The sequence below is a fragment of the Hesperophylax consimilis genome, chromosome 11, assembly GCF_061612785.1.
Source record: "Hesperophylax consimilis isolate HC1 chromosome 11, BYU_Hcon_1.0, whole genome shotgun sequence".
Lineage (NCBI taxonomy): Eukaryota > Metazoa > Arthropoda > Insecta > Trichoptera > Limnephilidae > Hesperophylax > Hesperophylax consimilis.
The window spans coordinates 14,502,266-14,529,111 of NC_142846.1; the positions used below are offsets into that span (position 1 = coordinate 14,502,266).

The following is a 26,846-nucleotide window of genomic DNA, read 5'->3' on the forward strand; positions in this document are numbered from 1 at the left end:
ACATTGCAAAGTCTATTATTACCTTAAAATCTAAAAGGTCCCACTCACTGTTATTAGAATTCGTCGAAATTATTTATTTTTTTACGAAGACTAAGACCTCCATGAATAGTACGAAATCTAAAGTATTAATTATGGGGTTCAAAATCGACCTACATTTTCCCTTTTTGCTGAACAAACTGTCAAACTCCAATGTGAACAGATTTAAAAATAAACAACAAAGTGATTAGACTGATTAGCTTATGAATGAAAAAATGTACGCCAAGCTGTAATGTGAATAAAAAATTGTACAAACCTTCATAAAAAAATAGGACGGGTTTTTTCATAGAATTCGAACAGTTAATAAATAAACCACTCACGAACAATTGATCATATTTTTAACTTTATTTCACTTTCTGTACAGAACTTTAAAATTATCTTTGAAATTTGAAGAATTGTTCAAATTCCGAGAAACCCTTGTTTTTATAATGGTTGACGATAGCGTAATATATATTTTTAGGATGATGGGTATAATACGTTGAATAAAACTAAGACAGTATTATCAAAGATATTGGAATATATATTTCTTAATTATTTACATGTACCTATATTAAAAGTGCGGCAGTTCAGTAAATAATTATTGAATGAAATATGCATAAAACAATTAAGTCCACAACAACTTTATTGACAAAAATATTTGCAGATATAAAAAATGATGAACATTAAGATTGTGTTATGTTAATTACACGAATTTAAATGAAATATTAAGAAATAAAATAAAATAAAGTAAAGTAATAAAAATAAAATAATTATGGCAGTTATAAAACTAAGCGATACGTATATAATTGTCGGTTGTGTATAATATGTGTACTATATAGGTATATTTTTTATTCTTTTAAGATAAATTTATTTTGTAATATAGCATTTTTTGGTCTCCATATCTGAATTTTATTTGTTAAATGCTTTTTGTTTCTTTCATCTTTGTGTCTATAATATGGGTATAGGAAATAATACAATGTTTCGATAACATCGACTTGTAGGTTTTTGTAACTCTGCATAAATATGTTTACTTATTTTCCACACCATTAACACTTCCGTTTCGAAGGGGGGTAATAATCTTACCCCAAATGAGAGTTTTGTACGATATCTAAGTTGTTTTTACACATTTAAATAATTAATATACATAAATAATTTTGGTAATCCACATGAAGTTGAAACCTAGAAAAAAACTATTCGGTAATCGATCTGCATTAAATAAAAAATATCGAGTTACAATTTGTTAAGAGATAATATAATACCTATCCGATTCTGAGGAAATTACTCTCACCTCACAAAGCGCAACTTCCCCTTTCGTGTTCTCACATTCCCCACGACTTTTAACATTGTTTCTTTGCCGCAAACAAGCCGCGGTCGTAAGTGCATTTTACTGGAAAGGATTACAATACTTAAAATAATTAGAGTCACGCTCGCTTTCATACTACTTATCTCTTTTTGTTTGCATTGCTTTAATTTTAAAGGAATAAAATATTTCCTCCGAGACTTTGATTGACTGCTAGCCGAATATCTGATTTGCTGGAAAAGGCAAAGGGAATATTACGAATCACGGACTTTATGGGAGACCCAGTCACCCCCTCGTACGTAATTTTTTTGCCTTCAGGTACCCACATAAAGTTTAATACCAACCATATCAAATATATACTTATTTCATATTATATTATAATAAATTTATTTGAGACATTATTTACAACTTTTACAACCGGAGAGCTATTCAGTCGCTCTTAAAATTGGCCATGGGGTAGTGTTCCTTGTACTTTTCGAGGTGTGCTTCCATCTCTTTCATTTGTTTTCTGAAAAAAGGTTAATGTTTAAAAATAAATCACAAAGAAAAATTATAATTGTCTTACTTGAAACTCACGTTTCTTTCAAAATTGGATTAAAGTAATTTCTATTTTAATAACTTACCTAAGAGTAAAAACATATAATGTTGTGGAGGCCCTAATTTTGCGAGTATAGTCCGTATTTGTGGGTACTTATTTTTATTTCTACGCTAGCTAAACCTTTTGAAAATTACAGGAAATATATATTGACTCACCGAATATGATCTGGCATGTCATAATAAACGTCGGTAAACATTTCACGCCAATTTGGTTTTAATTTCTTTTCGGATTCCTTCATTGTATCGAGGACTTGTTTTTTGGCATCCGAGATCCAAGCGTTTTCCATATCCTGATTCCACCAATTTTTGGATTCCATGAATAGTCGAAGTTTTACTATTGGATTCTTTGTTGTATTCCACTTGGCTAAGTCAGAAAGATCCCTATAAGCGCTGCTGTCGTCGGATGTCGAGTGATGACCAACTCTGAAATCATTACAAATATTAATAAAGCTTAGATTATTAGATACCTACTCAATGTTACTGCTCAGATGTGCAGGGTTTTCTTATACTCATGTCATTAAATATAAAAAAAAGTAAATAATAAATTGCATTTTTTTAGTAGCACGAAACGCGTGACGAGCCACGAATTGCGTGAAAGGAACCCATAAGTTGAAATTCAGCTCTGCAGTTCGGCTAGCGCGTGTATACGTAGCATAAGCCGCTCAATGGGCATATTCGCAATCCTGATGTTGGAACGTATGTGCGTATAAACAGGACAAAATTACGGTGAGGATATTGCGGTTGCTTCGTTCCTTTTCCACAATTCGCGGCTCGGCTCGCGGAAATTTTATCTTCAATTTTAAAATTTTGAAATTTTATGGTTTATGACCCCGATAACTTCATTAGAGCTAGGCAACACAGGCTATTTATTTTTCCAAGATAGAGGCAGGTCCAATCTACATACTTTGGGATATGATCACGCCTCTGGGAGAATGAGAGGAAGACATCATTAAACCTCCGTTCTTCTGAGGTAGACGTTTTTCAGATAAACTTTCAGTGACTTTAAGATTGCAATAAATATTTTTTTAACACAAGTCTTCGCCTCAAACAATGTAATTAATGTAGGTATGTTATTAATTGTAAATTTTGTGAAACCTAATAATTGGATTCACTGTTTTTTAAAATATCTCAATTAACAATAAATAGCTGCGCTAATTAATAATTATTTGAAAAAAGACATTTTAAATCTGGAGGATACCTTAAACCTTCTTCTCAATCACATGCAAAGGTGAGTTGTAAAAAAATTACAACCAACAACAAAAAAGAGCCACTAATAGTCGTTATTAAATTTAATAAGATCTTATTATTTTTATGGTTTGCACAACAAAGGCGTAAAATATGGCGAATTACTATTTTTACCTGTAAGCCATTGCTTCAATGAGGACTGGTTTATTATTGTTGATAGCATAATCTCTGGCCATTTTAGTTGCATTGTATACTGCAAAAATGTCCGTTCCATCTACTCTGATTGTATGAATGCCATAAGCTGGACCTCTTGCGGCTATCCCATCACCCTTGTACTGTTCATCTGACGATGTTGAAATGGCGAATCCATTGTTGCGACTGAAACATGATTAAATTTAAACGTGTTGTTAAGCACTGGTGTAAATTAAGCATGTAAAACATTTTGAACATGCTGAAAAAATCGCTGCGTTTAATTACCAAAAAAATATAACGGGGCACTCCAAGGTAGCGGCAAAATTAAATCCCGGGTGAGCATCGCCCTCTGATGCACATCCCTCTCCAAAGTAACACATCACAACCTTAGTATTATCGGGGGTTAACTTGAAGGAATAAGCTGATCCTACGGCTTGGGGAATCTGAGTACCTGGAAATTAAATAAATTAATCTGATTCGAATAAAAATCAAGAATCTAATCCGAATCCAACAATAATATTGAATGGCAATTAAATTCAAATTTACAGCACACAAATTATTTATAGCAGAGAAATCAATTATTATATTTTCTAAATGAATTTTAGCAATTCAGAAACCTTGAAAACAAAACTATGTGTTATCTAAAATGCCACAATCAATGTTATTAATAATACAAAATACCCCATAATAAACAATACCTCCAACTTCTGACATTTCCCATATATTGTAATGGCGACATGCTACACTAGCGCTATACTAGCGTTTACTAGGTGTGAGCCTTTCTTTCACACATTTTAATGGATTTTAGGTGAAATATATTATTTATTTTACCTTGATAAATTATAGAAATAAATCGAAAAAACAATAAAAAATAGGTAACCTTTATACGATCTTACTGCTTTTTTGCTCATACATTTATGTGTTTGATGGTTAAGAAAGGTAATAAAATACTAATAGTTTGTAAAAAAATTTACAATAAAAATTCCGTTATTAAATAAAAAATTATTACATATTTTTATTATACATCAATATATATATAATGTATTCAATAATTCTTAACACATTTTACAAAAACATATTTAAAGATCAACTTTGATGAGGATTTACAATTTAAGTACCTACTTGTATCTTTTCATTATGGGTCAGAATTCAAAAATACAAACTTTGTAAATTGCCAATACAAAAAATTCTACAATTTTCAATGATTTTTCTGTATTTTCTAAGCTGGTAACTAGGAAAATGAACCTCTAAGGTTATGTACCTGGTCATGGTGACAAATAAGTTTTTTTAAATTTATAAATTACCAAGAGGACTTGAAATCGTTGAAATATTCTTTTCCTTGCTTCCGTAGTGAACCGGCATCTGCTTTCCTTTACCAGGGTCTTCATGGTTACCATAGCACTGGTTCACCAGAGAGTTCAGAGACACTCCTCTCCAGATGAAGACTCCACATTCTCTGTACTGCGCGTAGATCAGGTCATCGGGAGACAAAGCTGCGGCACTTCCCACTTGCAAACCTTCCTCTCCATTATTTGTCATATAGAATGAAATGCGACCCTGTCTATAGAAATATAAAAGTCATCAAAACAGGATACAAACGGGTTGTTTCACAGAATTTGAACTATTAATCACATTTATTTTTTAAGTTCATTTAATATATCATTACTGGCCAGTTGATGAACCTAGCTGAAATGATAACAGAACTTGAATAGAACTTGAAACACAACTTTTAAATTTGACTGATTGTTCAAATTCTGCGAAACATCAGGCATATGTTTTGGTACCTAAGTGTTTATACATTTATAGGTAGGTACCTACCTACTCAAGAAATGTCCGTTTTTCAGGTAGGTGGGTACCTAATTGCAATTTTATTTGAATGGTTTTGTCATTGTGAGTGGTTTATTTATAGGCATTACGTTATTAAAATTATGTGTACTGTTTATTATTTTCCTTACTTGTAAATTATCGAACGACATTTATCCACTCATCAAATTGATTTATTCGGTACAACGTGCATAACGTCATGGAAAATTTTGAATGTAATATGTACTAACAATTACGCAGTAAGAATTATATTGATTATAATAATGTAATGTACACATGCAAAAGGTTTGTGCATATTTGCCTTTGATACATTTATAATAGTATATAAATAAATTGTTTATTTCGAAGAGATTGCCTTGAATTTGATAGTACGAGTACCTACGATGAGTTTGTTGATAGCGATAGTCCGATGGGCGGGAAAATCGGTTAGCAGCGAGTTCGAATCTCACAGTGAGAACGATTTTCTCTGTTTTAGAAACAAATTCTGTTTGGTGAAAAGCAGTGAAAAGGGACGTAAGACTGCAATCCGTAGCCACCATAAAAAAATAATGGTTACCCACTAAATCTACATAGATAGTGACGTGTTTCAAAAAGTAAATATGGTTTTAAAGAGGACGTTTGAAAGTACAATACAAATACTCTAACCCCGCAAATTCTCAGATACTGAGTACTTAACGACAATTATGGATTCTGTAAATTCGACAAATTTCTTGTTAGGTTGTAGCAGTTTACTTTCGCCCCTCTACATTTATGGTAAATCTATCCACAACTCTATCTGCAGACTGTCTATGGGACTCTCGGTCTATGGTTTATTGTTCATTATTCAGCTTACTAACAAAAACAATATTGTTATTAAACATTATTTTTAAATGATATTTGAAACCTACTTGTTTGTTATTGATATAAATTCATGGATAGTAAATAAAGTGAGGCAATAATATGAAATTAAATAAACAATAACAATATTATTTAACATATCTCGGTATTGTAATGACGCTGCACCCTCGGAATACCTAATAATTAAGGCGACACAAGACTCTAATAAAGGGGGTTGTCCGAGGCTCACATTTTAATAAATTCCAACGAATTCTTGACTATGATATCTTTTTTTTCAGACCGACACACACGAATGTAAATTATTTATATTTAAGGTTAATAAAAACAGTACCTTACAATTAAAATATTTTGCATAAAACGGTTTGAAAATCTATAACTATAAAATCAGCGGTAAGCACAAATTTTTCTACGTATTTTTCAACATAGGTTCCGAGGTTCCCGAGGTTTTCAGTTCGAGGAAACATTTGAGATTTTAGTAATACGTTTATCGGAATTAATTACAATAAACCACGTGAAAAATAAAATCAAATTTCTAGGGCAAATTCAACCGAAAATTTTTGTAAATGTCTTCAAGATGGTACGAGGGATATTTCAATATTTTATGGTTTTCTGCACTTTCGAAATAGCCTGTGGCCATAACAGCACCTCTAAAAATAGTTTAACATTAAAAAATGTTAGATCAATGCATATTCCCTCCTATTCAGTTAAAATCGAATATATCAAGACAGCACTTAAACTTTGCTAATGCTATGATAATAAATAAAATAAAATAATTCAATGTTTTATTTGGTAAAATTCAAATCTCTCTATACCCAAAACACATAAAAACGAACGCATTTTTCTCGGTTTATTTATGATGCGATGTCTTTCGTCACGATTGTTCCTTGATGCTCTGTTATGTAAGATGGTGTTAAAAAACTATAGTTTTGGTGTTTGGCTAGAATACATTTTCAAGAAATTATTTCAGACAATTGAATTTTTTCGTGTAATTTGAAAGAAGCGGGTCTAAAGGATTCTCTGAAACGATTCTCTGTATCTTTCACATGTTCCCTCATATGCAGCACACATCTTATAAAGAGGGCATCTAATATTATTTGGAAGCTAAAAAATATTTAAATCTAATAGTCTTTGCTAGGGACCTCAAAATGTATACAGTAATTACTCGGTTTTACGAATTAATACTTTTATGTTTATTTTTACACGTGCAATTTTTTTTAAAATATAATCATAGAAACCAATTGATTTTTATTGAGTTAACAATAATAAATGAAACTTGAAAAATATTAATTAGCTTTAATAATTCGAGCGGGAGATACACTCATTATCGCCCTGGTGTAAGACCACCATTCATTTAATTGCAAGAATCGCACGATTCATCTTAAAAACTGATCTATATAAATGTAGCGTAAAATTAATCCGTGTATTATAAAATTGCTCACATCATTTTTTTTTCCAAACAATACTAGGGAATTTCGAGGGAAAATTCGACTGAATTAGCCACTCACGGAGACGTTCAACGATATATCTAATATACATTTTTAATTTGTTCGGGAATGTCCGTTTGAACTTGGATTTCCGAGCAGATGCAAGGATGTGTATATTCTTGGTATACCTTATATTGTAGGTAATAGGCATTAAAATCGCTTGACAAATGGAGTCTAGAAACGTTCGATTTCAAGCACAAAACTGGTTTTTATTTATTTTGTAAATAATTTTATAGGAAAGCAAAAAAAGTTAATCAAGTGAAACTGTCACAGATAATCTTAGCTATAATACTGTATTTTTTAAAAGTCGTTCGTTATTGAAAAAAATATTTTTTTGTAGTTTACTTTTATATTTTTTATCGAGTATTTTTTTATTTTATTTGTATTCTACTCAAACAAAACGATAGGAAAACCTTCAATTTATGTAAAGCATTTTTTTGGTATTCATAATGTACACCAATTCGTTATAAAGATTAATCAAAATAGATTGGCAAATGATTTGGCATTAAGCTTCGCCTTAAACAACGATTTAATTATTTTTACGTCGTTAATATTTTTTAGGGTATTGTATCGTCTTAACTCCCTAAATGTGGATATTTTACAAAATATGGACGTATTATGTTCTACAACGAATTTAAGTACGAACTATTATTCAACCTTTCATGTGTAGCCCTTGTAATACATGTATAATGCCGACCATTTATTTTTCCTTTTTTCTTTATCGCTTTCACAAATACATTGTTTTTTATACCTACTGTTTTTGCAAAATAAATAAATATTCTATTTGCATATAGAAAAGCGTGAAGAATTATTTAAGTAGAAAAGATAATAAGTACAATAATGTATTAAAATAATAATAAAGAAGGTAACATTATATTTTAATAAAACAGCTTTTGACGTGTTCTGAAAATATACAAGAGCCTACTGTTAAATTACGTAAAGAATTAAATTTGCTGAAGATGTGTAAGTATTGTGGAAATAGATTAAATTGTTTACCTTTGAGATTCGTACAAGATTTTGTCCATCGTATTCAACAGAGTCATGTCTTTATACATTTTGGTCACCACCTCTTGGGATAAACCCGGGTCCTCTTTGCTGTCCATTTCCCCAGTATTGGAAAGGATGCTGTATATTGGGATGGGGGCATAATGTTTTGATTCCGTGAATGTCAATTCGGTCGTAAAGGGAGCTTTACAACCTGGGAATACATATTTAGGCTCAGCATTCGCATAAGGCTGTTCTAGTCTAGGTTGCGAAGTTGTCGACAACGACTGAAAATAAACATACTTATTGAAACCAATATATTTGTGTATTATATATTATGTATTTATATTATTTAACAGTCCTTACCACTACACTATTATTAAATGAACACCGAGGAACCAATCGACTGATTCGAAACAACGCCATTTTTATGGACGGTTCCTTCGATGGCTTATTCAAACTAACTCAAATTCCGATATGGCACCACGACGGCAAAGATAAGAACAATACAGAAAACAGTAATGTAGTGTGTGACCTCCCGTGGCCTGAAAAACATTACATATTCATAATACTGTGATTAGGGTCGGCACAGGTTTTATTTTCAAACTAGAAATATTACCTACAAAAATTTAAAAAAAATACCTACCTACGTTTTAGTGGGAAACGTGAAATCATAAATTTCAAACAATATATAAATATAATCAACTGATCTGAAAAAAGTAGAGACGTAAGTATTTCATAGAATTTAAGGCATTGTAGTTTAAGAATTTGATTCATTGGAAACCAGGCATTTTCCCTTTTGTACAATCACAGAATTTACAGATGTCTTTATTAGTACCTAGTCATTGTAGTATTACATATTGCTTGTATTACAAATTAACAAAGGGGTGGTTAACGACATTTTTGAGTGCTGACTGGTGTTGACCTTATTGATTGCCACTTTGTTATTATTATTACCGATTATATAATTATGGACAATAATAATAAATACATACAAAATATTCAACATGTTAACAGGTAATATAAAAAAAATTGCTAATCACCAAATAGATTCAAATATGTGCTGAAAACATTGCTAGACGATGAAATCAATCAATAGTTGTTATTCAATGTAGCGTGAATATTTAATACATTTAGGTTATGTGTATCAACAATAATACTCTGTATATTAATAATTTACATTGTAATTGAACATCCTGTTGACAAACTGCTTAATTGCAGTCTGAGAGGATAGTACTTTTGAAGAACAATAAAAGGGAAATTAGCGCCCGTGTATAGTTAACATAAAAAAGAAGCAAACAATAGACTTGCAGTAAAGTATTAAATAATATTAATTATTGTTGTCAAATCACTAAAATAAGATCAGGTAAATGTATATTAGTAGTTGTCTGATCAGTAGACCGCGCGTACAAAACATATTTCTATTTCTAGATTTGTAAGTAGATACATACATACCGACCTAATTATAATCTATTGATATTTTGTGAAAATCAAATAAGGAATTTTACATTTTGTCCACAGGGATATGTCACTATCTCAATAACATTTATTTTTTCAAACGTTATTCATATATATAATATTGATTATTCCGATTTTACAGCTCGTACTGCATCCACGCTTATGCGAACTCTAGCGGAATGAAATTGTAGTATCAACCGGAAAGTATCAATAATGATAAAAGTACCTACCAAGAAATATAATATTATTTTTCGGATTCGTCTCTGTACATTTTTTGTGTGACGAGCGCCTGTCAAATGTTTAACTTGGTAAACAGTGATAAGGATGATAAAGAAATGATAAAAGTATTTCAAATAATTTCCGTACTGGCCGCTGGCTAGAAACAATTTAGATTTATTTGTATGGAAAGTAACACACTCGTAGATAGGTCTGTCGTCTGATCAAATAAAATAATCATATTTGGCTAATTAGTAGTGATGGACAGGATCGAAACATCAAAAAATCGAGTGATTAATCGATTTAATCGCCGTTTGAAGTACTCAGTATCTGAGAATTTGCGGGGTTAGAGTATTTGTATTGTTCTTTCAAATGTTTCATTTTTAAAACAATATTTACTTTTTGATACACGTCACTATCTATGTAGATTTAGTGGGTATCCGTTATTTAATATTTTTTATGGTTGCTACGGATTGCAGTCTTACGTCCCTTTTCACCAAACAGAATTTGTTTCTAAAAGGAAGAAAATCGTTCTCGCTGTGAGATTCGAACTCGCTGCTAACCGATTTTCCCGCCCATCGGACTATCGCTATTAACAAACTCATCCTACTTGTACTATCAAATTCAAGGCAATCTCTTCGAAATAAACAATTTATTTACATACTATTATAAATGTATCAAAGGCAAATATGCACAAACGTTATGCATGTGTACATTACATTATTATAATCAATATAACGCTTAATGCGTAATTGTTACTACATATTACATTCAAAATTTTCCATGACGTTATGCACGTTGTACCAAATAAATCAATTTGATGGGTGGAGAAATGTCGTTCGATAATTTACAAGTAAGGAAAATAATAAACAGTACAGATAATTTTAATAACGTAATGCCCATAAATAAACCACTCACAATGACAAAACTATTAAAATACAATTGCAATTAGGTACCTACCTACCTGAAAAGCGGACATTTCTTGAGTAGGTAGGTACCTATAAATGCATAAACACCTAGGTACCAAAACATATGCCTGATGTTTCAGAGAATTTGAACTATCAGTCAAATTTAAAAGTTGTGTTTCAAGTTCTATTCAAGTTCTGTTATCATTTCAGCTAGGTTCATCAACTGTCCAGTAATGACATATTAACGGAACATAAAAAATAAATGTGATTAATACTTCAAATTCTGTGAAACAACCCGTTCTGACTCTGTATCCTTTTTTGATGACTTTTATATTTCTATAGACAGGGTCGCATTTTATTCTATATGACAAATAAAGGAGAGGAAGGTGATAGATCACTTTTTGTTAGGATTAATGATTGCCTATCTCAAGGCTGCCCAACCTTTTTAACCTTTTAATTATTAGGAGACCAAATTTGTCCCCAAACATCATACGAATTTAGGTTTCTGATATTTAAAGGGACAGTTGGGCAAAATTTACGATTTAAGAGGCCGTATTTTGCATTTTGAATTGTAAATCGGCAACGCCCACCTCTTTTAGTTTTCATAGAGTTCGTATAGAGTCACCATCGTCCTAATTATAACAGAATTTAATTAGTTTGTTACATCTGTTGACGATAAAATAAAACATTGAAAAATGTATCTAAGATCAGAACCAATATGTCTCCATTATTAAACTTTTACACCAATACTAGCGACTTTAGTGAACGGACGCGCGCGGGAGTTTAAATGCCCATCATTCTCAAACTACGGATATTACGGATTTAATTAATTAAATATTTTTACATTAAATTAATTAAATATTTTTACATTAAATTAAAATAACTCATCTAAAGATACATACTTTAAAAAAAATGAATACATATTTAAAAATTTCTCCTATAAAGTCAAAAACAATTTAAAAAAAAATAATTAAGGTTTTTCTTATAAGATTTATGCATAAATATATAAAACCTACTTTTGTTTACATCACATACACGTATATTATATATACTTATAATAATTACATATATTAAAAATAATTTTTATTGTTTTAAGCTTTTTTATATCAACAGGGTTTGAACTCTAGGTTACTCCTAAGGACTTGTAAAACAGAAGACTTTTTGTAATTATTTATTTATTCATTTAAACAGCACAATAATTTTAAAGAGTTATCTAATATGTTTACATTATAACATTATGAACTACAATCTACCGTACTTTACCCCTATTACGACGTATATGTGCTGACGGAAAATCGGCTCTACTCGGAAATAAAATCAACAGAACTCGGACTTAAGGCAAAGCTTAATTAATGCTAAATAGTGATTTTCCATTAATCTTTGTAACGAATTTGTTTACATTATGAATACCAAATAATAATATGCTTTATATAAATTGATGCTTTTCTTATCTTTTCCCTTGAGGAGAATTCAAATAAAAAAAATATTTACTCCATATAAAATATAAATGTGAGCTACTATAAAATGTATTTGTTCAATAAAAATGTATGAATGCACAAATGAATCAACTTTTAAAAAATAACATATTATGGGTAAGATTATCTGTGACAGTTTCCGTAGATTAATTTTTTGCGTACTTATAAATTTTTATACAAAATAAATAAAAACCACTTTTGCAAGTGATTTTAATGCCTATTACCTGTGTATTCGTCACGAAATAAGGCAAACAAAGAATATACATATTTTTGGCTTGTAGCTTCCTCTTAAGACGCGGCATTCTGCATTTCGAATTGTAGATGAGCGACGCCCACCACTTTTACTTATCATAGAGTTCATATAGGGTTACCAATCCATTGAATTTTTTCCTATAGAACAATATTATTCCATGGAAAAATATCTATTTATCCTTTAGTTTATTAACTTATTTACCTGAAATCGACCTTAAAGCGTTGGAATTTTGAAAAATTAACATTTTATTTTTTACTTGTACAATCACGCAGAATTACCTGCATCCTGTGTGGAGTTACGTAACAAAAACATCATCATCATTTAATGGCCAATACAAAACAAACTTATTCGGTTTTTCCAGTTATCAATGCATTAAATATGTCTTTAAATGGACGCATTCTAAAAAATAATATAAAATATAAAATTATAAAAACAACTGGAAAAAGTTGTAATACAGAGTTGTCCCTTGAGGATAATTTCTAATACTCGATTTTTTGCTTTACTTCACTTTTTTCTTTTTTAAATAAAAATTGAATTTCATAAAGATATTTGTAAATTTTATAAAAGTATACGTGATAGATACATTTGAATTAAATATGTTGTTAATTTTTTTTTGTTTTAAACCACTTTATTTTGCTATATACGTCGACCGGTTTTGGTTGATCTCAACCTACTACTATTTCTAATGCTTCTAAATTATTAAGGCGTATTCCTATTTTATTTTTATGTATAATTTTGACTCCTGTATCTTTATCAAAAGTATGGTTAGTATTAATTAAATGTTCGGCAAAGTCTGAATAACCAGTATTTGTTAAACACCTGACGTGTTTTACTCTAATATTTCCAGAGTGGCAAAAAACGACTGCGGAATTCATTCAAGAAATAATCTCACAGTTTTAGAACAATCAGCTTCCATCGCCTTGTAGCAAACGAATTTTTGGCGAATCGGTATACTTTTGTACACAAGCCGCGGCCTTTGGAGATTTCATATATGTTTGTTAATTATTTCTCATTTTTGAAAAACAATATTATTTAATCGATAAATGCAATATTCACGTTAAATAAGGTATTCAAATATTTTAAATTAAACATTATTTACAATAAATCACGTAATTTTAGATGCCAAAAATTCTGACACACGTCCACTATGTCTGCCGACTGCGCGGGGACTGACGAATGTTTGAAATGGTCTTATGTAAATCTTAATGTTAGAGAGAGCGCGCTAATATTTAACGCGATTGAAATGAACAGACGTAAGCGACTGCTGAGAAAATATTTAATAAAACACGACACATTTAAAATAGAAAAAAATCTCTCGTTATAGTTTTATTTGCATTTAAACATACACTCTAAATTTTTTTCATTCCTTTAACATATTAAATAACAGAACAAAACGTGTTTTTAATAAGTTTCGGAGCTTACTTTGCGATTTTTTTCTATCGAGGGAATTTCATATAGTTAACGTTTCGGCAAAACAAATGTATAGATATAATCTTCAAAAATAACATTTATTTTTTTTGGAACTTCAAGACTTAAGGAGTTAGCGAGAAACTGCTTATAAATCGGTAGAAATTGAAAATGCCGGGTCTTAAAAGTCACTGGCGGGCCACTGCGACTACTGACGGTTCCTATTTTTGTTACCTAAGCTTTTTAATGTCTTGTTTTATGCAACAAACAAATAAACATATTGAACTTTTATTGTCGTTTATTGAAATAATAAAATAAATAGCATCTACTGCCAAATAACGAAACAACATTTTATGTAACAAAAATCTAAATCCAAATAATTTGTACAATCAATATGATTTTTGACATAGTTTTTGTTTTAATAATTCTCCTATGTTAGGAGTCAGTTCAGTTGTTGATACTAGCAACAAATCAGACATATGTTGCTCAGTTAGAGATGTGCGGTATTAAGATTAGAAAAAAACTTTTCACAACCACTTTGATTCAAAACTACTTAAAAATTGATTGACTACTTTGAAATCGACTTTTTTTTTTGGCAACAATTTCCAGAAATCTCCAAATTCTTCTGAAGAAGATTGTATCTTTGAAAATATTTTTCCTACAAAAATGTTTTCCAGTGCAGAATGATTTTGCAATTCAGTGAGTTCCAACTGGATATTGGCAGGATAACTAATTATTTCAGTCAAACTGATTGTGAAAGAATTAAAAAAAAATGTGAATTTTGTTTTTTAGTTTCAAAGTCCTGGAATCTGCTTTCAAACGACTGTAATAATCATCTAATTTTAGCTTCGTACTTAGTAGGTACAGTTTCGGTGGCAATATTGAGCTTCTCTTTCAAATGTTTGAGTATGGGAAAAGGGTCAATATTTTCATTGGCTAAACATAGTCGGAAGTGAACAATCTTTGCCTTGTAATTTGAGATTTAAAATATTGAGATAATTGGTGATGTCAACAAGAAATGCAAGATCACTCAACCAGTAGGTACTTATTCTTGAGTAAATCGCTTTCCAAAGGTAACGCCCCTTTTTCTTCTAAAAATTACAACACCTGCTCTCTCAAGATGAAGAAATGTTTTAACATGTGGCCCTCGAAAGCCATCGCATAGCGCAATACCGTTCTAACCAAATTCGCTGATTTCTTCTTCAAATAAAACTCTGAATTGACGTCTGTGAAGAGCTTTTGAACGCATGTAATTTATGCAGCGTACTACCGGCTCCATTACATCATTCAACTTTATGTCCTTTGCATACAACGCCTCCTGGTAGATGATGCAATGATTCGAAAATATTTTTCGATCCAAGTAATTTTCAAATTGGCGGGTATTTTGAAAATGGTTCACGCGGGCCGCTTATAATTCGTTCACGGGCCACAATTTGGCCCGCGGGCCTGGGGTTGGGCAGCCTTGGTCTATCCTATGAATTTATTGCTACCAGCGAGTCCCACAAGGTTCACACCTGGGACCTTTATTATTTAACCTAGTCATCAATGACGTTACCAGCATTTACTACAATGTCGAACTTTTACTTTTTGCCGACGATATGAAATAGGTTTAAGGTCATTGATGCGTACGACTGCATAATCTTGCAAGAGAACCTTAACAACCTTTTCAAATGGTGTTCTAGTAATATACTGCAACTAAATATTAACAAATACCAAGTTAAGAGGTTCCAAAAAATCAAAAACCCAATAATGTATAAATATTAATTGTGTAATGTTGACTTAATCTTTGTAATCGAAATACTTGACCTAGGCATAATGTTTGATCAGAAACTCTGTTTTGTATCTCACATAACTTCTATCGCTAACGGGGCTATGAAAATGTTAGGTTTTATAGTAAGGATTTCCAAGGATTTTAAAAATATCAACACATTAAAAATTCTGTTCACATCTCTCGTTAGAAGTATTCAAGAATACAACTCTACAATTTGGTCACCTGTCTTTAATAATCACACTAATGTCATTGAAAGAGTCCAACGAAATTTTTTGAGGTGTATTCATTTTAGGCTTGTAATAACTTTTAAAACAATAGATTATGATTTTTATTACATTCATTGGAATTCCTTAAGTTAGTGATAGAAGAACATTTTTTGATCTTATATTTTTATACAAAATTATAAATTATCAGTTGGATAGCCCTGATATATTAATGTTGATTCAATTTCATGTACCTACCATTAGATCAAGGTCCTCCAGTGTGTATTATTGTGACAATTATACCACAGTCACGGAATATAACTCAGTTATTTTTTTTTATTTTTTTTTTATTTGAGGAACATAAACAGTCTTAGTAATAAAATATACATAAGAGAATAACAAAAAACAGACCAATTATTAATTTTCACAGATATATATTCAGAAACATAAAACTAACCTGTAAACGATAAACCTATAATATGCCTACCATAAACAGCAATAAAATCAATTTAACAGTGGTTAATATGAGTTAGAATGTGATACAATGAAATTCTGTAGTGATAGTAACTAGCAGTGAATATGTCAGCACGAGTGTCTATATTTGCAAATTTATTATTATAGTAGTTACATGTCCTTTGCATAAATTCATGTTGGTTGGAATTGGTGTTGCATCTATCAATGTAGAAAAGGGTATTTTGTCTGCTGTATCGAATTGGCGCATGGAAATTTATTTTCTTCAGCAACTCCGGACAGTCAACTTTAGAGTTAATAATTTTATACAAGAGCATCTGATCAGCGACAATCCTCCTGTTGAGTAGTTTTGTGATTCGAAAATGTTTCTCGGTTTCGTCGTAAGAGTTGTATATGTTAAATGATTTAAAATTGAGGAATTTGAGAAATCGTTCCTGAACTCTTTCTAACCTGTTAACATAAACAATATAGCGCGGGTTCCAAACCGGTGAACAGTACTCCAGGTGAGGACGAACATGTGAATTGTAGAGAGTCAGATATGTCTTAGTATTTTTGAAAAATTTGCATGTTCTCAGTACAAAACCTAGACTTTTTGATGCTTTGGGGACAATGTTATCAACGTGTTTATCAAAGGTAAGTTTAGAGTCCAAGAAAACCCCGAGATCACGCACATAGTCTTTATTTGTTAAAATCGATCCAGAAATGGTGTAATCATTCAGTATTTTCACACGGTTACGTGTGAATGTGACTTTGCAACATTTAGAAATATTGATAAAAAGCTTATTTCTGAGACAGTAATCCGTCAGTCGATCAAGATCTGCTTGTAAACGCGCAGAACAGTCCGGGGAGCTTATAGGAAGGTATATCTTCATATCGTCAGCAAATAGTAAAATTTGAGCGTTGTGAAAACATGTCGTAATATCATTAATATAGATTCGTAATATCATTAATATAGAACCGGTCAGTGGTTGAGTGGGCATAGCGCTTGGGTCTCACCCGAGCGTCGCGTGTTAGATTCCTCGGCTGGCTAAGTCCTCCATCACAACACAAGCAACATTTTCGGCTTTCTGTGGTGGTAGTAGGAGATTTTCAAACATTGTTGGGTTATTCGTAACCTGGGAATGTTTGTATTTCTTTTAAAAATTAAAAAAAAAAAAAAATAGATAGAGAAAAGCAAAGGACCCAAAATGGACCCCTGAGGCACACCGGAAGTAATGATTTTCCAGACGGAGGAAAATCCACCCACTGTCACAGCCTGGGACCTGTTTGTTACGTATGAGGATAACCAACGAAGGAGATCTCCATGAATACCATGATTAGCAAGTTTTCTAAGCAGAATGTTGTGGTTGATCTTGTCAAAAGCCTTGCTATAGTCGGTATAGATTGTATCAACTTGCACACGTTTATCCATGGAGGCAGACAAGAAGTTTGTAAAAGTTATAAGATTAGTAGCAACAGAGCGACCTGCAAAGAATCCATGCTGAAATTCGTTGATTGAATTCTTTACCACAGGGAATAACTGGTCATAGACTATGTTTTCGAACACCTTTGAAAAAATGCAAAGCTTGGAAATGGGTCTATAATTATCTGCTTCACACTTAGTTCCCGATTTATGAATTGGTTTGATGTAGGCTCTTTTCCATATATCTGGAAATGTACCAGTCTTGACAAATGATTTGCGCACTCGGTAATGAACAGTGGTGGGATACCATCCGGCCCAGCATCCTTGCTAGAATCGAGCCGTTTTAAATATTTAGACACGAGGTCAGCATCGATAAAAACTGATTCCATCGCACAAACCTGCTTAACTACATTCGCAGGAAATCCCCAGAGGGTCAGCCGGTGAAGATAATCAGCAAATAAATCACAGACTGCCTGTCCACCCTCGGCTGTTACATCCTTAAGATTTAATACGCTAGGAATAGATGCTGATAGTTTTTTTGATTTAACATATGACCAGAATGCCTTGGGATCTTTGGCGATATTCTCTTCAGCATTATTAATAAAGTCTTCGTGACACTTCTTTGCCATTTTTTTCTGTCTGGTGCGTAGCCTTGAAAAAGTATAAAATAAAATAATAGTAATAGTAATATCTCTAAGTTCGTTACGAAAAGGAGTGGAAGCCATAGAGGCATAATACGTTGTAAGTAACATAAATGTGTACTTGGAAATGAACGCTTAATGAGCCCTTCGCCCATCAGTATTACAGAATCCTGAGTAAAATTATCGAGTGACATTTGAAATATGACAAGTAGGTACATAATAATATGATGAGTACAGAAAGTGAGAATATTTTGCAGTTGACAGAAGTTGTGAACAGGGTGATATAATAAGGTAATGTTGTGAGAGTATAATAAATATAATAGTAATGCAGTCGCAACATGAGAGGGAGGGTAGCGGGCGTGTGGAGGGAGAGGGAGGGTAGCGGGCGTGTGGAGGGGGAGGGAGGATAGTGGGCGTATGGAGGGAGAGGGAGGGTAGCGGGCGTGTGGAGGGAGAGGGAGGAGTATACAATAATAATAGAATGAGCAGTATTTTCTTATGAAATTTTCTGGAGGTCGTCTTCCCTCCTGACTAAAAAAGCTGGTGAATTATCGTTTTTTCTCACTGAGATCTTACAGTCCTTTACCCATACAAATCTGAAGCCTGCTTCCCGTGCCTTGCTTTTAACATTCGGGAGCAGAATCTTATTGTTAATTGTTAAGTGGCTGTTAACATAAATTATTGCATCTGGTCCGGAATATTTCAGGTCGGTACTGGTGATCTTCCTGGCCTTCTTAGATAGTGCAAGAAATTCCTCCTTTCTCCGTTTGCTTGCAAAACGGATGATTATCGGCTTAGGGTGGACTTGGTAGCCACTCGCGTCACTGTGTCCACATCTTCTGGTTGTAGTTCAAAACAAATCTGCTCGCCTATTTTCTTGGCTATGCAGAGTAAGTTTTCTCCCTTCGTCATTGGCACGTTCTTAATTTCGAGGTTTTTCACACGGGAGAGCTGGTCGCGCTCGTCCAGTTCGTATATGAAGATTTCCATGTTCTTCTTGATGGATGCCACCTCCGAAACTATGTAACTTGTCGACAGTCTCCAGTCTCTTCTCAACCGCCTCCACCCTCTTTTCCGTATCGGACATGGCTGCTAGAGCAAACTCGAGGCTCTTCTTTATGTCAGATATCTCCCCCCACATCAGCTTGATGCGAGTGAGCTCGACATCGATTTTGTTGAGCTTCTCCATTATTTCGGCCAGAGAACCAGCCGGTACCGTTTGTGAGGACGCCGCTGGAGTTGCAATTGGAGACCCACTGCGGGCTGCATTACGCGTGCACGGCTTCATAATGTTGTTATAATCGGTTCACTTGTTTTGACTGGTCCAAATTGTGTTTATTTTATAAACAGATAAACACTGGATTTCACAGCAACTGTCATTTGATCGAAAATAACTTGAAATCACTCATAGAATTAATGAATTAGAACCAACTGTAAAGTTTCTACACTAAATGTAATCAAAGGAATCACCTTCGATCAGTTATTATTCGATAAATCGGTTTTAAATATGGATTAAATGAATTTTTTTGGGTAGAGTAAATGTCATGGGTACACAATGTTTATTGTTACCTATAATAATTTTGTTATAAATAAATAAGTTATAAATAGATAGCACAAACTTGGGAACTTTTATGCTATTTATAATATTTGTTAATTCTTATCCCGATTAAGCCCTTATTCAAGTGTTCTGTATTGGTTTCTTTAGGGCTTTGTGTCCATATTACAATACCTCTGACACAAAATATCCGTGGTTTCGCTTTCGAATTTGAACGCATGTACAACAATTTTAAACATAGTTGGATTGTTAGTATATCTCCATATTTGTGACGTATGCTGTTGCGGCTTCACTTATTGGCTGACAAATGAGCAAACTACATAATGAGATTTGAGGAATAACTTTGTATTCTGTTTTATATTATATGGAACATGTATTTATATTATCTAGACTTTCTAAGCGAGGCGGCGGATTTCGATGAAGAGTTGTTTGTGAAATTACTCCTAGCCGAAGTTATTTTTAAAATGAAATTAACTAGACAGGGCAAATCTAGTATAATACATCACTGACTCCAAAAAGTGATTAAAACACATTGAAATAGTTGAAAAGATTATAAAAAAAAATAAAAGACTCTTTCATGCCTAAGATACAACTGGTGCTCCGTTCGGCAAATACAAATGTTTTAATATTCTTTTCAAGAAACACAGTGATTGAACTTGTTTGTGGAAATATATATTATAAGAAAAATCAACGATTGCCAAGTTGAAAACACTACACCTCTGTTTCAATTTTGACCTGATTTTTGTGGATTAGAATCTGACTACATAAGAGAGATAGAAAAACACAAAAATTTCACTGGAAACGAGATATAAACAAAAAAACCAAACGTAATCGTGCAATTTACTTGTTTTTGTAAACTTGTACACATTTTTACGACTTCGTATCTCGTTACTTTTTAGAAGAAAATTGAAATAACAAAAGTTGTAGGTAATTTTATGTTCTACTAAATTTATTAAGCTACTTTACTCGAAATTTTCATAAGAATGAGATATTCGGCAAAAACTAGATTTTGGCGCAATTTCAACAGTTTTTTTCAAAATGGCGGCGTTAGCGCAGGTGCGCCAAGGTCAACAACTTGGATTTTACATCATGGGACCAGTCTAACATATTGGGACTACCGGAATAGTTACGTTCACGGATCGCTAATTCCACTGGCCTACTTGTAATTATGTTGAAACGAAGTGTAATTTCCATACTCTGTCTGCCTATGAAGTGCGGCGGAACCATGGATCAGTAAATATTTACCAAAAACACAAACAGTAGCGATTGGCAGAATCGATGATTCATCGATGATTTACTCGATCTTTTGACCGTCGAAATATTTCGATTCATTGTCATGGACAAATCGATTCTATCATAAATCATCACACAGCCCGAGACAAACATTTTGAAACGTCGTCGAACAAGGAATTTGTTCTGTCAAAAAACATCACACAGTCCGATACAACCGTTTTGAAACGTCATAGAACAAGGAATCTATTCTGTCAAAAATCATTCGAAACCACAGCCGTCACGTCATTGGTCAGAATTCATCGATATAAAATCGATCCCCAAATCCGAGATACGTCAAAAATATCTCGGACTCGGATTGCTTGACAAACGAGATATTCTTCCCGCAGGTGGATTGTGTTCCGTACTACCAAATATAATTTAATACGCATTTGGGATTACGCAATTATTGTTTGGTAATTGCGTTATGTTGGTAATGTTAGGTATGAGATATCAACTGTTTAATTATGATATTATCTGGCAACCGAAGAAGCTACGAGTACGTGAACAATTCATTCATTTTTAGGTTGAGATTTACGACGCCCGTAGATTTAGTGCGTGTAAAAATGGCATTCTTACTTATAATAAGTTAAGAAGGTTCTAATAAAAATAGAATGATAATTTTTATGGCGCCATTTTTGTGAAAAACCACGAAGAACTAGGTTTGACATGTATTTTAAGGTATGTATGTGTGTAATTATTGTGAAAAACCGAATCAGCTCTAGATATAAATTTTATATTTGATTTTTATTTAGTGTTTAGGTTTCTATGTCCGTGGGGATGAAACATTGTATTAGTTCTTCTATCTAAGAATGACTCGACGGAAGTATACGCATTTAAATTCCTGGTCAAAGAAAATGGGGATGAAAGTAAACAATAAACACGCCAGAACAAAGTGATATTCAACTTACAAACATTACAAATACGAAGTAATGACAACTTGAAACTAAATACGAAAGATTAAAAACTACAAGCCGCATCAGAATAGGAAACCCTACTGAGGACTGTGAAAAAAATCGAATTTATATGTACTTATATTATATTTTATACTTACATTAACTACAAACTTTGCAATAGCAACTAATAAAAAAAAACATTGTCAGTATGAAAACATTGGTATTGCACATTTATTGCAAATTAATGAAGTACTTGTTTAAATTAATGAAGTAATGTCTGAAAAAGATTGAGCACGATCCCATATAACTTTGTGAAGTTAATCAACTACCTCCATCAACTACGTGTATTCTACTGCTTCCCAGTTCTCTGTTATTTGGTAGAGGGTTGAGAGAAATGAGTAAAATATGGACTTCGTTTCTTTGCGCATGCCTTCATCTGAGAAAAAAGACAATGGGGCAGGAGAGAGTTCATATTGGAAATATTCCTTAAGTTCACTTTCAGACTTTTTGGCGATACACATACGATGGAATATCGTTATTGGATCTATTGTCAAAGTCACATCCTGATTTTCGACACTGCTGGTCACTGACGCAAGTTAAACATTTTAAGGATAGGTATCCAAAGTTCTGGTTGATGACTTTAGACATTTAAAATTTTCCCATCTTTTCAGCCATATAACTTTGCCATCCCCGATCGTGCCACTGCTTATAGAGATAATCACGTTTGTTTTAGGAAATGGTTCAGGGCACTGAAAGAAATGTTTAGGTACGATTTACCAAATTTTCAGTAATTATCTACTAAACAGTTTAGTTGCTGTGGTGACTGCCGAACTTTTAGCTACTGTTTGCTAAACAGCAGTTTATTTATGACAGCTTAACGATTCAGATATTCTAGCTAAACTAATCGGTTGAGACAGCTTTCTGTGTTTAGTTGTGATACCTAAACTGTATTTATGACAGCTTAACGATTCAGATATTCTAGCTAAACTAATCGGTTGAGACAGCTTTGTGTTTAGTTGTGTTACCTAAACTGTATTTATGACAGCTTAACGATTCAGATATTCTAGCTAAACTAATCGGTTGAGACAGCTTTGTGTTTAGTTGTGTTACCTAAACTGTATTTATGACAGCTTAACGATTCAGATATTCTAGCTAAACTAATCGGTTGAGACAGCTTTGTGTTTAGTTGTGTTACCTAAACTGTATTTATGACAGCTTAACGATTCAGGTATTCTAGCTAAACTAATCGGCTGAGACAGCTTTGTGTTTAGTTGTGTTACCTAAACTAAAAATTATATACCTAAACCATTTTGTAGTGTTCGGTTAGAAAAACTTAACTGTTTAGATGTAGTAACCTTATTATTTAGTTAATATTACAAAATGGTTAGGTTGATTAACTAAACTTCGGTTGGAATAGCCCTACCGATATAGGTGTTTTAGCTCTCTACTGCTAGCTAGCTTTAGGTACTGTAGCTTAGCTTTTTGGTTAGATTATCTAAATTAAATAGGAAGTGCAGCTTTGCAGTTTAGCTGAAAACAATACAGGGTGTAAATGTAACCACCATCAACTCGAAGGATTATACCCATAATTCAGAATCATGGGTTAAATACTTTGAGTTGCAGGTAGTTTATTACAACCCTTTTGAGAGATGAAACCTAAATAAATAAATATTATGTTTTGTAAGACTAGAAAGTACTTATTAAAAACCTCATTCATATAAAAGTTATTTTGTTAAGAATCGTCTCTCAAAATATTGTTTCCAGCTACCAGCAAAGCCTCAAAAAAGAAAACACGTTTGATCATACACACACTTATATTATCATTTTTTATTATAATTTTTTTTTAAATATAGTAAAAGATGTTTGTGTCCTGATTTGGCAAATTCTTTTCGGCGCTGCCTGTATGTGTCTAGTAATTATTTACCTTTAGCAGCAATTTTTTGGGTAGGCCCAAAACACACATATGGGGTGAAATATACAGCTGCGCTTTCTTTATTAAAGACTTTGGTGATTTGAAAAGCAAATTCATAAAATCTCTTGCTTGTAATGGATCTATCTGGATTACCCTGCAATTCCTTACTTATAATAGTACTGCACAGTCTGGCAGAATTGTCCAACAGACCCTTTGACTCAAACTGCATTAAAAGTGCTTGCCCTTCATTGATTGATAGGAGATGATTGCGTAAGTCCTGGAAAACAAAATTAAATTGCATATTGATTACATAACTAATAACCACTTCTATAATCATCATAATATCAGTCACAGGATGGCTATTCTACGCTGCCACTACTAAAATACATATATCGGAATGTATAAAACAATTAACCTAAGTTACTTAGGTATCTGAAACTTACTAAAATTATTTAACTTACATTCGAAATTTGCTCTTCAAAAGCTTCTTGCGTTATTCTTTGTGATTTGTTTTTATTTTCCAACAAGGAAATGTCATTTACAAGGAAGTCATCGTGTTGATAATATATGGGCGTTGTTTGTTTGGAAGTTGAAGGTATATCTTCAATCTGAAACAAAAAGCGGGTATGTACACAAAGGGGAAAGAAAGGGTGAAGGGGTCAAGCTTTGTTTTTATCCCTTTGGAATTGCTTGACCCCCCCGGCAGTCGATTTATTCATTAATTACAGGAATTATTATTTTAAATACTATTATTTTTGTATCAAAATCGCGTCCGGTACAACTATTTCCAAATGGTTAGCCAAAAAAGGCCTAGGTATACAATATGTCATCATTACTGCTTTTAAAAACTTACACTTATGACAGGTGGATTAATAACATCCTTGAGCGCATTAATGTGTGCTGTAGGCAGTGCCCGGTGCCCTACAGTCGGAATCAATTCTTTAATATCATCTTGAGATATTATCAGGAGTGTTTTCGAGTCTATGGTTTGAGTCTGAAATAAAGAAAAAAATGACGAGATAATACAAAAAATTTCAAAACAAGAAAATAAAAATTTATTTTTCAAAGGAATGAAAATTATTCATTAAAAAAATGTATATTTATACAACAGCAGATACCGAACACCCTGTATCATGAATCAAGCGGAGATAAAATAGTTTTAATAATGAAATTATTTCATTTATATGAAAATTTCAAATGTAAATATTAACAATGGGTGGTCACCCTGTATTTAAAAAAAATATCCCTCCCCAAAAAAAAAACAACAGAATTCAATGTTCAAAATGTTATGTCCGAATTAATAATTTGCAATACACATTTATTAAAATTAAATATAACCTGCTATGATTTAGTTTCTGGCTAGGGTAAAATTGTAACTTAGAAAATACTACAGTTTCAAACAACATTCGTTCAATACAAAATAATACTGGCGGAAACAAACAAAGAAATAAAGGCGCCCTTGAGGTGATTTTGCACAAAAACGGCGCTATACAAGTGATCCAATTATTATTTTTTTTTATATACCACTCTCTGTAACTTGTGTCATGACTCCTGACACAATCTTGGTTGTAGCGTCAACACGCACTCTTCAAACTAGGTACATAATAAATACAAATCTTCTAAATCTATTGCGTAGGTACTTGAGTCATGGAATAATGAAGGTGCCAGTTTCTAAATCAAATAGAATGGAAATTATCATAATATATAATATCATAGTTCCATGATCTAAATTCTAAATCAATAACAAAATGAAAACTCACCTTTAAATGTTTCTATGTAAGCCTCCAGATTCCAAGAAATTAAATAATCCTCCACGGTTTTGTCTGCCATTATCACTAGGAACTAGGAACAGCGGTTAACATAAATTCAATTCAATTCAAAAATAAATTCGCAACGCGCGCAACGAACGTCAATTCACGTATGGTGCGAACTGTGGCGATCTGAAAACTGCGTCGTAAATGAACACCTGCACGTCGACCGTTAGCGACGATAAAAAGATCTACCAAAGTTCGAGAGATTTTAACTAAAGTTTTGTTGCACTTTGCCTAAGTTTGTGCAAAGCAACTAATTGTTATGTAAAAATACCAAATTTAGATATTCCAACCTCAGTTTTGCTATATGAACAAAACATTTAACCAAACTAGATGTTTAGTTAAATTTAGCTAAATACTTTGGGAAGTAACACATAAACTTAAGTTACTAAAGTGAAATAGGTTTAGTAAATTACTTTAGCTTGATTAACCAAACCGATTATTTTGTTTAGGTAAGTATGCTTTTAGTGTGCTATTATTAAAGTTTAGTTGTAATACTTGTAATAGCTCAAGCACATTTTACTAAACAACGACAGTATCTGCACATAAAGTATTTTAGGTAAAGTAGCTGAACTTTAGGCGATGGTTACACAACTTCAATTAGCTTAACACTTTAGCTAACTCATTTTTTTCAGTGGGGAAGCAAACCAATCTATGAGAGTTTGGATGTCTTGATCATCTCTCTTAATTAGTATAAGCCTCATCTCCACATGTATAAATTAAAATTATCACTTAAACTTTCGGAGCTTCTGGGAAATATAAGCCTTGTTGCTCCTAAAA

General features: G+C 32.5%; 1 protein-coding gene and 1 long non-coding RNA gene across 2 annotated transcripts; both read right to left on the bottom strand.

Annotated features, from left to right (window-relative positions):
• Positions 1-1,618: 1,618 nt before the first annotated feature.
• On the bottom strand, positions 1,619-8,943 carry BckdhA (Branched chain keto acid dehydrogenase E1 subunit alpha). The gene is made up of 7 exons (XM_089637052.1): positions 8,785-8,943; positions 8,431-8,705; positions 4,594-4,850; positions 3,575-3,740; positions 3,272-3,475; positions 2,069-2,335; positions 1,619-1,823 (listed from the first exon to the last, which is right to left on the bottom strand). Exons 1-7 carry the CDS (start codon positions 8,842-8,844, stop codon positions 1,745-1,747), a joined length of 1,308 nt encoding a protein of 435 aa, XP_089493178.1. The 5' UTR covers positions 8,845-8,943; the 3' UTR covers positions 1,619-1,744.
• A 15,336-nt stretch (positions 8,944-24,279) lies between these two features.
• Positions 24,280-25,238, bottom strand: LOC149419835 (uncharacterized). The gene is made up of 3 exons (XR_016302767.1): positions 25,109-25,238; positions 24,717-24,863; positions 24,280-24,532 (listed from the first exon to the last, which is right to left on the bottom strand). It is a non-coding gene; the product is annotated as an uncharacterized LOC149419835 (long non-coding RNA).
• Between the last annotated feature and the right edge of the window lie 1,608 nt (positions 25,239-26,846).

What these genes read in the sequence shown, in the direction of transcription:
- BckdhA (XM_089637052.1), bottom strand. Translation starts at nt 8,844, where the DNA reads ATGGCGTTGTTTCGAATCAGTCGATTGGTTCCTCGGTGTTCATTTAAT. An exon ending in ATCTTGTACGAATCTCAAAG is followed by an intron (nt 4,851 to 8,430) that starts GTAAACAATTTA and finishes ATATTTCTATAG; the next exon opens with ACAGGGTCGCATTTCATTCT. An exon ending in TGCCCCGTTATATTTTTTTG is followed by an intron (nt 3,476 to 3,574) that starts GTAATTAAACGC and finishes ATCATGTTTCAG; the next exon opens with TCGCAACAATGGATTCGCCA.